We start from the raw sequence: 14,851 nt of genomic DNA on the forward strand, positions 1-14,851 counted from the left end.
TCGCACCTTGGATGCATGCAGTGTCATAGTGTTGCTGCCTACGGGACTACCTCAACATTACGCAGACAGTGGACGAGCACCACGATATTATCACATGAGCACTCAGGATGTCTGTGGGTCGGGGTGGTAGAATAACACCCATGGTATCCCGTACCTGTCGTAAGAGACGACTAAAATTGGCCCCAGGAGCTCTCAACTTTGGAGCGTGAGTTGGAGATCATGGGACCCTTAGCTGAGTCCTGGAATTGCTTCCACTTACTTTTGCCAGGTTCCTCACTTTTATCCTTCCTATCCAACCTCCCTTGCTTAACTCTTGTTCTTTTCCGACCCGACGGTATTAAAGCACTCGAGGGCTAGGGAGTCTTTCATTTTCACGCCCTTCGTGGCCCTTGTCTTTCTATGACCGATACCTTCATTTTTCGAAGTGTCGAATCCCTCCCATTTTTTCTCTCTGATTAGTGTTCTATAGAGGATGGTACTTCCTGTATAAGTACCGTTGTGCCGTCGGAGTTCTCTCAATCAGTACCAACCGGGAGCTGAAGTCCCCGCACCATGACGCCACGAGTAATAAACACTCCCCTGGTCACCGCCATACTCACTGACGATGGTAATTGCAGAACCACCATTCACCAGCAGTTCATGCGGCTGCTGCTAGACTGACACAGAATGTCGCAGGAAGTCCACTACTTGTTCTCGGGTGACGATGTCCTTGTGGTCGACTGTCACATCCGAATGGCTCATATTGCACGATTCGGCCAGCCGGCCAAATGGACCCCCAACAATGAGGCCACTTTCAAACTCTGTCAGGTGTCTCACGAGTCCGCGCCCTTCACAGCGATCAGTCTTCACGCCCCCTATATACCCTATCAGGCACTAAAGCACTCTGGTGACCGTTCAATCAATCAATACAGATCTGCAGTTAGGCCAATCGCCCAGGTGGCAGATTCCCTATCTGTTGTTTTCCTAGCCTTTTCTTGAATGATTTCAAAGAAATTGGAAATTTATTGAACATCTCCCTTTGTAAGTTATTCCAATCCCTAACTCCCCTTCCTATAAACGAATATTTGCCCTAATTCGTCCTCTTGAATTCCAGTTCTTCATATTGTGATCTTTCCTACTTTTAAAGACACCACTCAAATGTATTAGTCTACTAATGTCATTCCACGCCATCTCTCCGATGACAGCTCGGAACATACCACTTAGTCAACTATCTCGTCTCCTTTCTCCCACTTCTTCCCAGCACAAACTCTGCAACATTTTTGTAACGCTACTCTTTTGTCGGAAATCACCCAGAACAAATCGAGCTACTTTTCTTTTGGATTTTTCCAGTTCTTGAATCAAGTAATCCTGGTGAGGGCTCCATGCACTGGAACTCTCCACTTGAGGTCTTACCAGAGACTTATATGCCCTCTCCTTTACATACTTACTACAACCCCTAAACACCCTCATAACCATGTGCGGAGATCTATACTCTTTATTTACAATCATATTTATGTGATTACCGCTATGAAGACCTTTCCTTATATTAACATCTAGGTACTTACAGTGATCCCCAAAAGGAACTTTCACCCCATCAACACAGTAATTAAAACTGAGAGGACTTTTCCTATTTGTGAAATTCACAGCCCGACTTTTAACCCCGTTTATCATAATACCATTGCCTACTGTCCATCTCACAACATTATCAAGGTCAGTTTGCAGTTGCTCACAATCTTGTAACTTATTTATTACTCTATACAGAAAAAATCATCCGCAAAAAGCCTTATCTCTGATTCCACTTCTTTACTCATATCATTTATACATGTAAGAAAGCATAAAGGTCCAATAATATTGCCTAGAGGAATTCCCCTCTTAATTATTACATGGTCAGATAAAGCTTCGCCTGCTCTAATTCTCTGAGATCTATTTTCTAGAAATACAGCAACCCATTTAGTCACGCTTTTGTCTATTCCGATTGCACTCATTTCTGCCAGTAATATCCCCTGATCTACCCTATCAAATGCTTTAGACAGGTCAATTGCGATACAGTCCATTTGACCTTCTGAATACAGGACATGTGCTATATCTTGCTGGAATCCTACAAGCTGAGCTTCAGTGGAATAACCTTTCCTAAACCCGAATTGCCTTCTATCGAACCAGTTATTAATTTCGCAAACATGTCTAATATAATCAGAAAGAAAGCCTTTCCAAAGCTTACATGCAACGCACGTCAAACTTACTGGCCTGCAATTTTCAGCTTTATGTCTATCACCCTTTCCTTTATACACAGGGACTACTATAGCAACTCTCCATTCATTTGGTATATCTCCTTCATGTAATAAATAATCAAATAAGTACTTAAAATATGGTACTATATCCGAACACATTGTCTTTAGTATATCCCCAGAAATCTTATCAATTCCACCTGCTTTTCTAGTTTTCAACTATTGTATCTTATTATAAATGTCATTGTTATCACATGTAAATTTTAATACTTCTTTAGCATTAGTCGCCTCCTCTATCTGGCCATTATCCTTGTAACCAACAATCTTTACATACTACTGACTGAATACTTCTGCCTTTTGAAGATCCTCACATTCCTGTAATGTCCTTCTCGGAACCTGTTTCTGCCTTAAAGTACCTATACATACCCTTCCATTTTTCACTAAAATCTGTATGACTGTCAATTATGGTTGACATGTCATCCTTAGCTAACTTCTTTGCTAGATTCAGTTTCCTAGTAAGTTCCTTCAATTTCTCCTTACTTCCACATCCATTTCCAACTCTATTCCTTCCCAGTCTGCACCTTCTTCTTAGTCCCTTTATTTCTCTATGATACTAAGGTGGGTCTTTATCCTTACCTTACCACATTTAAAAGTACAACCCTGTTTTTACATTCCTCAACAATTGCTTTAAACCCATCCCAGAGTCTGTTTAAATTCTTATTTACCTTTATTTACCGTTTTCCACCGATCATAGTTATTTTTTAAATCTTCCTCATTCCTACTTTATCAGCCGTATGGTACTGCCTAATAGTCCTACTTTTCAGACCTTCCTTTCTATCACATTTATTTTTAATCAAGACAAAAAACAGCTTCATGATCACTTTCGGTTTCTCTATAGAGCTCATCTGGTTTTACCAGCACCACATCCAAGATATTCTTCCCTCCAGTTGGTTCCATCACTTTCTGAATCATATGTCCTTACCATATTAACTTATTTGCTATTTGTTGGTCATGCTCCCTGTCGTTGTTACCTTCCCAGTTGACATTTGGTAAATTCAGATCTCCCGCTACAATCACATTCTTTTCCATGTCGCTTCCCACATAGCTGATTATCTTATCAAATAATTCTGAATCAGCGTCAGTGCTACCCTTTCACGGTCTGTACACTCCAAGGACATCAAGCTGCCTATTATCTTTAGAAATGGGCCTTACACCTAGAATTGCATGTTTGTTATCTTTAACTTTTTCGTAGCTTACAAATTCTTCTTACACCAGAATAAATACTCCATCTCCTATCATTCCTATCCTATCTCTACGATACACACTCCAGTTCCTTGAGAAAATTTCTGCATTCATTGTATCATTTCTTAGCGATGATTTAACTCCTATTACAATATCTGGTAAGTATATATCTATTAAATTACTTAGTTCTATTCCTTTCTTTACAATACTTCTACAGTTCAACACTAACATTCTTGTGACGTCTGTACTTGAGTTCCAGATCCTTGCTCCCTTATTACCCTTCCAAACAAATGTCCTAACTTATACGTACCACTGCGGTTTAAGTGAAGGCCATCTGAGCGCACATCCCTATCTCCTACCCACCCATTAGGATCTAGAAATTTCACTCCCAGTTTCCCACAGACCCACTCCGTAGTCTCATTTCAATCCCCAATCACCTTCCAGTCTGTATCCCTCCTACACAGTATTCCACTAATCTCCGCTTCCTTAAACTTCACCCGTGCTGCATTTACCAAATCCCACACATCCCCAACTATGTTGGTACTTATACCAGCTTGCCTTACGTTATTGGTACCAACGGGCTTCCCCTCCTCCATCTCTTCTACGTGCCTCAACCTAATTCCTGGATAACACTCTACCCTGGTTCTGTTCTAGCTCTCACAGAGAAGTGCAACTCTGATCATTTACGTACCCACCGACAGTGTGTACCTGAACGAAGTTACGTTCACATCCGACCATTTCTTCTGGATGCTTCATTGTGTGTGTGTGTGTGTGTGTGTGTGTGTGTGTGTGTGTGTGTGTGTGTGTGTGTGAGGCGCTGGCCTTCTGACCCCAACTTGGCAGGTTCGATCCTGGCTCAGTCCGGTGGTATTTGAAGATGCTCAAATACGTCATCCTCGAGTCGGTAGATTTACTGGCACGTAAAAGAACTCCTGTGGACTAAATTTAGGCCCCTCAGCGTCTCCAAAACCCGTAAAAGTAGTTAATAGGACATACAAACTAATAACAGTAATTATTACGAGTAGGCTACATATCGTAATTCTTTGTTTATGAACACCGCTACTCAGCGGTCGAAGTGATGGACAAAACAAAACTACAGGCGTGGACTAGGCCTCCAAGGGTACAACTAAATATCTAACTTTTACATACACTATAATCTGAACGTGAAGAGTACATTGATCCTTTCCTAGCAGACCTCTAGGGGCCGATGACCTAGCTGTTAGTCCCTTTAAACAACAAAGATGACCTCATTGACCTGAGGACAGAGAACCTGTTACTTATGGTGGGGCGAGGTTTCAGCATTGTTTTTAACAAAAGAAAAACTCGAAATCGGTTGGATGTCAAAGATGACGTGTGCCTAACAAGAAATTTAAATATGTGTACTGTCTGTTGCTCTTATGATTGGCGCTGTGTGTCTACAATAGTAGGCTACTTTCCGGTGCATGCGCCGCGACTTGTTGTTATCCTTTCCTTATAACATTTAGTGGTGTAGTCTTCAAGTGGTGACAACCATTATTACTCACGAAAGTCGCCTCTTTTAGGCTTATATGCAAAATGTTAATAATCTGAAATACCGAGCTCGATAGCTGCAGTCGCTTAAGTGCGGCCAGTATCCAGTATTCAGGAGATTGTAGGTTCGAACCCCATTGTCGGCAGCCCTGAAGATGGTTTTCCGTGGTTTACCATTTTCACACCAGGCAAATGCTTGGGCTATACCTTAATTAATGCCACGGCCGCTGCCTTTCCATTCCTAGGCCTTCCCTATCCCATCGTCGCTATAAGACCTATCTGTGTCGGCGCGACGTAAAGCAACTAGCAAAATAATAATAATAATAATAATAATAATAATAATAATAATAATAATAATAATAATAATAATAATCTGAAATAATCCCCATGACAATACTTCAAGACCTCTAGGAAACGAAATTAAAGCATCATATAATCATCCGCATCTCCCTTGTCTAACGGAATATCCTGAAGAAGCTATTGGAAAGCTCCGGGAGATACTGTACAGTGAGCTCACCGATAGCCAACAAGTCTACCTGTGTGAAACCGGTGCAGAAAATTTAAACTCTTGTGTGACCGTGGTCTCGACACTGGGCGCAGCACGGAAGTGCTCCATAGGTCGCCATTAAAGAATGAGCAATTCGATTTGAAATCAGAGAAGTAAGAACATCGGAACATACACCAGTCAACAATCGAGGATAATCCGAAACATGTAGAAGTGAGGGGTCTCGCTATGTGATTCCTAAATACACATAGGAATAATAATAATAATAATATATTATTTTACTCTATTGAAATCACAGTTCAATACGGATCTATCAGTATGAAACTTATTTCTTTTAATGTTCACTTTCATCACAACAACTAATACCATCCCCCAAAATGTCCTGAACTTCAACCAGCAAGGAATGAAAGAATTTTTCTCCAGTTTCTTTCCACTAGATGATGAAGCTGGTGCATAGGAACACAATGAAGGCCGTAAGTAAAAATGGTCGACGATGGACATGAGTTTTGCAGTTAAACTACTCATTTTCGACCGTATGCGAGACATGCCTATTATCTGAGCTGATGGGTGCTCTCTGGTTATTTTCAATGTTTTTACAGAATTAATTAAGAGTTAGATATCACCCTCTGCCATGTCACCAAATGAGGTCAATTTCTTAGGACATGACCGTGACGTGAAGATGTCATTTGATGTGACATGTCAACAACTCGCCCTGTCACTATACATTTTTCACAGTAAGGAGACTTGACGTCACTAAACTGGTATATAAAAGGTTGTGAGTCGTTCAGAGAGCGCACTTTCAGTCAACACTCAACCAGCGTCCATCAGGTGAGTAATATTTCACCCGCACGAATCCAAAACCCATTGCACATTACAGTAAAATCTAGAATTTTGAAAATTTGTTGAGAAGAATTAGGGCTATATCATGTGAAGATTTTATTACCATCGAATGGGGAATTATTTAATCCATATCATTTTAAATTCTAGGTTTGTCTATAGTGGGCCCAAAACCAGGATATTTGTACTTACAACTATAGTTACTGAATATGTAAAAACAATTGGCGTTAGTCCGCTCCTGATGAATGTGCAGGAGCTACTAGCCCGCCTGGTGGCCACGATCGTTAAGGCATTGAAGTCTACACGGTCTGACAGCGTGACTAGCCGTTTCGAGTCCCGTTCAGCATCAGAACGTTGGCCGCCAGGTTAGCGGAGGTGGTGGTATACAATTTATAATCACTAGATTGCGTGTCAAAAGCCTGGATTAAGTTCCAAACCTCTCCGCACTGCTCATATGGCGCTGTTGATGGTGATTCGTCCGTCGGATGGCGACGTTAAGTTATTTCACAGCAGTAGGCTATGTGGCACCAGGTTTCAACCTCTCCCTTCGTACGTCATGCATTTCGTCGCACTAACTCCTGTGATGAGGTTGACGACAGATTCATTTCCCCTCAGCTCATACCCGATCCCGTAGAGAAACGGGGCAAGGGTTGGACAAACAAAACAACCTCTATGTAGATAGGTTGACGGCCACGCAATGTAGGCTATATGTAGCGTGTCTGCCTCTTACTCGGAGTCAGGGAGGTTCACTCAGCCTACTTCATTACAATTATTGAAGTGCTATCTGACTGAGAAAGCCAAGAATAACGGCCCACTTCGTGCTGAGCAGCGTTACCGTTGCTTGTAAAAAGCTTGTTTTCAGTTTCTCGTTACCTTTCCGCCACGCCAATTGAACTTTGACTCATCAACAAATAACACATCCTCCCACCAAGCACTGGGTTTGCTTACGTAGATTTTCGCGAACTCTAGCCGCAACTTTTTATTTACCGCGCTAATGTACGCTTACTTCCTTGCTCTTCTCCCAAAGAACTCATTCCTTCGCAGTGCTCTTCGCATGGTTTCAGTACCCACTTTCTTTCCACACTCCTCTAAAACAGCTCCTGGCTGTTTCTGCGCACTAATTTTCGGATTTCGTTTCACATTCCGAAGCACAAACCACTACTCTCGTTCTATCAGCCTTCTTTGTCTGCCTGTCTGGGGAACTGTCTTCGTTTTTGAATCGCCTTATTGTACCTCCGACTGTTGCTCTAAGCATCAGCGATATCTTTCTAGAGCATGATGGAATATCACGTGGTATGTGTTGAGTTTGCCAAACCGCAAATGACTTGGGCACGACGTGTCTTGCACCACCGCTGTCAACGAACATAGCGACAATTCCGGCCTTTCCGGGTGACCGAATATATTTGAGGCGTTTCATTTCACCCATGTGAGTAATGTCCTTTCTTTTACAGTATATTATTCATCAGTGCCCCTTCATTCCTCTTCGGTATAAGCAAACACATGCAGTTCCATTACTTAGACACATTTGGTTTCACATTCTGCTCCTGGTTGCGTTATTGTCATGACTTTTTCGCGAATTTTATCAGTGGCCGAATATTTATGGGAGTGACTGAATCTTTAAAACCTTGTGACTTGTCCGATAGTAACTGTGAAGTGCAGAAACAATAACGAGCACATGTCACCTGTGAATTCTGAGCAGGCTGCAGTCAAGAGAACTGAATGGGAGTAAAACGTGGTAAAGTTAATTGTGCCCATCTGACAGTTTTCTTGTGTCTCTCATGAGATGTGCCCTGAGGTCCCTCCACTCTAGAGATGAGCGGTAGTGGACACTTGCAGCCGTCTTGGCAGGTGGTGCTGGTCCCTGGTAGCACAATTCAGGAGACATACGACACCTCGAAAAATGAAGATATCGGCAACAGGAAGGGAAACACCACGGCTCACACATCTAAAGAAGGTCCGACAGGAAACCGAGGAACCTGGCTTAAATAAGGCGAAAGAATGCCAGGTTCAGCTATGTACCCAGTAGTCGTCAAGCCTTGGTTCCCCTTTAATCCCCTCTTACGGCGAGCATAGGGTACCGCCCCCAAGTTGTTTAAAGTCCGTTACCCATTTATCCGCAGAGACGGGAAGATGATTTTTGTTACAACGTATTTAAAAGGTTTTCAAGTAAATCGACACAAACAGAAAGGAAACGGACAGAATTCATTGGCTAGAAATAAATTTCCGCGGCGGGAACAGAACTCTTGTTTCGCGAGTAAACGTACCGTTATGATATTCTCCACTGTTTCTTGGTTCCACTTCATTGTACTCTTTTACATTTTGCAAAATTAAAAAGCAACAGCTGCTAGTCTCATTGCTCAGATATAGCCCACCTAATTTTGGGAGACTCATCATGAATAAACTGTCCATGTGAAGCGAGAATGCTCTTCTCTTCCGATAAGTGGGAGTCAGCAGACAAAGTACGTAACTCAGTAGCAGCGAAAGGTTTCAACTCTATCAAACTAAAAAGCTATCCGGCCTAACATCGATTGTTTCTTTGATCGTTTTCTTTTTTATTCAAATCCCAGCCAAATTAACTTATTTACATCATTCTGTCATGGGTTCCTTGGTTCAATACCCTCAGGCATTCTTGATTTTTTGAAAAATGTCCACATCGAATGTAATTGAAATGGCGTACGGCTTTTAATGTCCGGAGTGTCCGAGGACATGTTCGGCTCGCCAGGTCTTTCGATTTGACTCCCGTAGGCGACCTGCGCGTCGTGATGAGGATGAAATGATGACGAAGACAACACATACACCCAGCCCCCGTGCCAGCGAAATTAACCAATGATCGTTAAAATTCACGACCCTGTCGTGAATCGAACCCGGGACCCCTGTCACCAAAAGCCAGCACGCCAACCATTTAGCCATGGAGACCGAATGTAGTTATACGGGCTTAAGTGAAATTCTGCATTCACTCAGATTAGCGCTCGTAGTGGTAGAAAAAGACAAACTGCTAATCTAATCGACCGAATGCGATGATTAAGGAAAAGATTGTATTTTTTAGGAATAAATAACGAATATACTTATTATATGTTATTTAACTAAAATTCGTAACTCATGTCCCTGCTTGCCTGAAGGGCATTTTAATGTTTTATTTTTATGTGTCAACCTTTGGTATCAGAATTGTAAATAGCAAGTGTCTCGTGTGTAGTGTGGAACATTCGCTACCTCAATCTGCAAGGCAATACACAACAATAAATTCAACTTTAAAAAGATTACTTTGAAAAACAAAAACATAGTCTACTATTTCAGACTAGATTTCATTACTTTCAGGGAGACTGCGCCAGTTCGCCGTCTTCTGCAGTTCCGTAGTCACTGTAACGAGCACGAATTTCTTTAAATATATTATAACATGATAGCGAACATAGAATTCTTGATGCACGTTATTTGGTCTCAGTACCAACTGTGGTGTACGTGCAGCTCACCTCCAATGGGGGTGTGCATGAAGAGCGGGATACCAGTTTACTTTAATACCAACTGTGCTGTGCTCGGGGGTCCGTGGGGTACATGCAGCTTGCCTCCAATGGGGGTGTGCATGAAGAGCGGGATACCAGTTTACTTTAATACCAACTGTGCTGTGCTCGGGGGTCCGTGGGGTACATGCAGTTCGCCTCCAATGGGGGTGTGCATGAAGAGCGGGATACCAGTTTACTTTAATACCAACTGTGCTGTGCTCGGGGGTCCGTGGGGTACATGCAGCTCGCCTCCAATGGGGGTGTGCATGAAGAGCGCTGGGGACGAGGATACGAGTTTACTTTAATAACAACTGTGTCACTCTTTCGTTGTCAGATAATGGAAACTATGCTTATTTAATCTCAGGTCGGGATTCCTCTAGAAACTAGAGAATATAAACAGAGACTAAAATTCATTATTTTCTTGTTGACTTCGCCTGGTATCTGCTCCAGTTGCTCACTCTTACTTATGAAATAATACAAGATAGAGAATTTACTTAAACGCCAACATATGGCCTGTTGTCCAGTAGAAAATACAAACTCTCACAAAACAGCGACCTGTTGTCCGGAAAAAAGGTGACCTGTATTTACCTTTAATGTAGTTGGTGATGGCCCTGACGTGCCCCACGGGAGGGTATTTGTAGTTAGCAGAGATGACCATTGGTATCACCAGGCACGAGTAGGCGAGTCCCACTCCTCCCACGAGGATCGAAGCATGGCCTCTCGCCAAGTACGGCAACAGAAGGACTACCGACAACAGGCACACTGTAATGGAAGACAATCAGGGTTTAAAGGAAACATTCGCAGAAACTGAGGTCATAAACATAGAAATGTACACTATGTATTCTTTTAACAATTTGTTGTATGTCGTACCGGCACACGTAGGTCTTATGGCGACGATACGATGGGAAAAGGCTAGGAGTGGGAACGAAGCGACGATTAAGGTACACTCTCAGCATTTCCCTGGTGTGAAAATGGGAAATCACGGAAAACCAGCTTCAGAACTGTGCACGGTGGGGCAGTTATAAGGGCTTAAGTGAAACTCTGCATAGACTCACATTAGCGCTCGTAGAGGTGCTTAAGTGAAACAATGCACTGACTCACATTAGCGCTCGAAGTGGTAGGAAAAGGCAAACTGCTAATCTAATCACGGCCGACTGGATCCCTCGCTGTGCTCCCCTTAGAGCGACGTGATCTAATCGATCGGGTAACGATGATTAAGGAAAGGATTGCAATTTTTTGGAATAAATAACGAATATATTCTTATACTTTATTATATTTTATTTGCCTAAAATTCGTACCTCATATACCTAGGATGTATTCAACATTGAGTTGCTTGCCTGAAGGGCATTTTTATGTTTTTTAATGTGTCAATTTTTGGTGTCAAAATTGTAAACGGTTAACTGGCAAGTGACTCGTATGTATTGTGCTATTGACTTTTGTGAAATCATTCGCTACCTCAACCTGCAAGGCATGTACAACAATAATTAAACTTTACGAGATTACTTTGAAAAACAAAAACAACTGGCTCGCTTAATGATGTTTTGTTTCCCTAGAAAGTTCATGGTCATCATAGCCTTGTATATGAGCTACAATAATTATCGTACCGTAGTAATACCAAAGAGTACATAATAATTGCAACAAACGGAAAAATTTCCCAACAATTCTAGTATGTTATACATAACCTTACTATTTTTAATATGTTTCTTTCCAGATAATTGCTGTTGTTATGGTAATGGCTAACGCCTCGTGCTAAAATCTTTCTCCACGTTAGGCACAAGCTGCATAAATAGCTATTAAGAACAGCTGTCATGAGTTGAGACATTAACCTTCCCCTATTACAATAATCAATGCAGCACAATAGCCCGTCCCCTTGGGACCCGGATGATGGCTGCAGCCCGTCCTGGCGGGTGGCCCGCATTTCTAATTCCCGCCACTCACTGGACTACCTGCCTGTCTCTTAGCATGGACAGTTAAGTGGCTAACTTTCAAAATGATTTTTCCCCATTATTTTGATTTAAGTCAGTGGCTTTCAGCATTTAGTATGTTTTATCTCCTAAAAACTAAAACAATGGATGAATGGATATTTCGATGACAAAACACTGTACAGCTCACAAAGTAACTTAAAATTCAGTTTTCCTCAAAATAAGTGTCTAATGGCTCCCAGGTGTTCGAAGTGCTGTTCAGCAGTCAATGTAAGGGAAGTACACCTGAAATTATTATGCTAACCCCATGAACGGCCCTGGTGATGCCAAGATTTCCTTCCTGGAAACTCTTAAAAACATATGTTGACGTCTCTAGCAGCACCTCACGATGATAGTAAACTTTGTAATGAAACGTTCAGATACTAAAGAAATAATAGGTTTTTTTTACTCATTCAGGAACATGAGTTTTTTTTATTTTATTTCGTGTGCGCTATTTCTAACCGAGTGCAGCCCTTGTAAGGCAGACCCTCCGATGAGGGTGGGCGGCATCTGCCATGTGTAGGAAACTGCGTGTTATTGTGGTGGAGGATAGTGTTATGTGTGGTGTGTGAGTTGCAGGGATGTTGAGGATATCACAAACACCCAGCCCCCGGGCCATTGGAATTAACCAATTAAGGTTAAAATCCCCGACCCAGCCGGGAATCGAACCCGGGACCCTCTGAACCGAAGGCTAGTACGCTGACCATTCAGCCAACGAGTCGGACAGGAACATGAGTGCAAACACTCGACTGACTCTAAACACGGATGTCTTTAACGTACATGGATGAGCTTCATTTTGGTGTAGTCTGCTTGATAACAGATAACCACAGCATGAATCGGAAAGTGTTGGTGCTCTAAAACCCCGGGTTACAAACCCAGCTAATCCCTCTTCTGTGTAATAGTGTACAGACTGCACAAGTTGTTTTATGTCGCACCGACACAGATAGGTCTTATGGCGACGATAGGGCAGGAAAGGGCTAGGAGTGGGAAGGAAGCGGCCGTGGCCTTAATTAAGCTACAGCCACAGGATTTGCCTGGTGTGAAAATGGAAAACCACGGAAAACCATCTTCAGGGCTGCCGACAGTGGGGTTCGAACCCTCTTTCTCCCGAATACTGAGTGTAGATATTGCTCCATCCGTCGCATTCATACATTCTATTAGAGTCCAAGATGGAGCCAAACGTTCCCGCAGACAATACACTTGCATCTCGACACTTTGAAGCACATAGGTACTGACGGAACATCACCATATCAGTTATCATGTAGGCTATATAAATTAACTGTGTTTTCGAGGAATGCGAATAGGTTCACCGTTTAGAATTAGAAAAAGTCTTCCCTAACCTCAGACTGGTTCTGAAACTAATGCACGCACACTACTGTTTTATCATCGATTTCAAAATAGTCACGGTGTACATTCCTAATCCACTTCTCTCTTAATGTTTTATTCCTTAGAAAACTTAAAAAATAGTTGTATGAGAGGCTTTGCCGTAGTTACTTTCACAACACGATCAAAACAAACACATTCTCACATTACCGCGCATAATTACAGCTCCGAAGTGTCTACTGACCCATATAAATACACTCACATACTTATATTCTACAAAGAAATTAATATTTATCGTCAACTTTCATGAAATTACACCGACTGCGTAAGAAAACAGCAAACCCACGTTTCCAACATGCCCGGCTACTCCATTCGCCATCTTGGATCGACTGGGGATTAGAGTCGGTGTTGGCAGTACTGCCAATATTGAAAGATGATTTTGGTATCGATATTCGTTTCCGATATTTCTCTGACGTGAGTATGAATATGAAAATAATGTATCGATGCGGCATCGCAATGTCCTAGGCTAGGCGAGTGCTGGAGGGGAGCTCCAACGTTATCAAACTCCTGTTGCAATGTCTATCAATTGTAATTTTATTTCAGGAAGTCAATTAGAAATAAGATTGGTGGTGGTGATTAGTGCAAACATCCTCTATATAACACTTATCAGAGAGAAAAATGGGAAGGGATCCGACACTTGGAAAAATGAAGGTAACTTACACACTCTCAGTTACCAAGAGCACACTCAATGTCATCTCTCTGAATGTGTTCCGTAACAACTGGTGACGCCAGGTTATATTTGTGCCTCGTGCCCCCCACCCCCACCCCCTAAGGTGTGTAGCAGCACAACTTGGTTCCACGTGGCTGAAATCGCGTAGAATTGGCGAGACTTACTGACGTGTCTCAGGCTTTGACAGTATGAAAGTGACTGATTACGTTCAAACGACCACGAAGAGATCTTGGTTTCTTGAGGAATATCATCCACTGAAGTTAAACAAGAATTAATCTTCTTCTACCGCTTTTCCCACAAGTGTGGGGTCGCGGGTGCGGAATGGGTCGTACATGTGCATCTGGCCTGTTTAATGGTCGGATGCCCTTTCCGACGCTAACGCTGTAATGTGGCGGTGTGTTGTGTTGTCTGAATATGAAGAGGAGAGAGTTGGGACAAACACAAACATCCAGTCCCTGAGGCGGAAGAGTTAATTAGACGCGATTAAAATCCGCGGTTCGGCCTGGAATCGAACCTCGGACCCTCTGAACCGAAGGTCTCAACGCTGACCATTCAGCCAAGGTGTCGAACTAAAGTTAAACAATAATAGCACAATGACCATGAACACAGGGCAAGTTCCATACCACTTCTAGCAGCGCAGAACGTAAATCGCGAAGAAAAATGTCATCTAGAACGTTTTGTTATTTGAACCCTTCGTATATTTCTTGCAACACCACTCAAGCGTTGTGTTGTTCTAAACAGCGAAAATTAGGGGATAAGTCTTAATTGTATTCATTCAAAGCATGCAAAAAAATTAGTGCGGGTATCAACAAAGAATGATGTGGCGCCCACAAGGCGCGAGCTCTGTACTGAGAAGAAAGTGAAGTGTTAATTGCGGCTAACGAAGTCTGACAATAGGGGTTGATATGATTTGCACTCTTTGCGGGCGAATGAAGGAAATAGTATCGCTCTTGTCGTCGCTGAGGACACACGCGCTACCAAGGGCCCGGGACCTGAACACAAGGTAAGAGTGCTCCTGTTTCTCTCTAACCTAACAACATATA

The 14,851-nt window shown here is 42.5% G+C and overlaps 2 protein-coding genes across 2 annotated transcripts in view; one reads left to right on the forward strand and one right to left on the reverse strand.

Annotated features, from left to right (window-relative positions):
* LOC136884218 (E3 ubiquitin-protein ligase AMFR) overlaps positions 1 to 14,851 on the reverse strand; it is a 123,294-nt gene that overhangs the window by 57,363 nt on the left and 51,080 nt on the right. The window contains exon 3 of the mRNA XM_067156273.2: positions 10,383 to 10,556. Coding sequence (XP_067012374.1) covers positions 10,383 to 10,556 — 174 coding nt within the window. The remainder of the gene's footprint in view (positions 1 to 10,382; positions 10,557 to 14,851) is intronic.
* The window catches only part of LOC136884062 (neuroparsin-A), a 128,087-nt gene continuing 119,487 nt past the window's right edge, over positions 6,252 to 14,851 (forward strand). The window contains exon 1 of the mRNA XM_067156086.2: positions 6,252 to 6,288. The gene's annotated coding sequence lies outside the window, so the exon portion shown is untranslated. The remainder of the gene's footprint in view (positions 6,289 to 14,851) is intronic.

Source organism: Anabrus simplex, chromosome 12, assembly GCF_040414725.1.
Source record: "Anabrus simplex isolate iqAnaSimp1 chromosome 12, ASM4041472v1, whole genome shotgun sequence".
In the NCBI taxonomy this organism is placed as follows: Eukaryota; Metazoa; Arthropoda; class Insecta; order Orthoptera; family Tettigoniidae; genus Anabrus; species Anabrus simplex.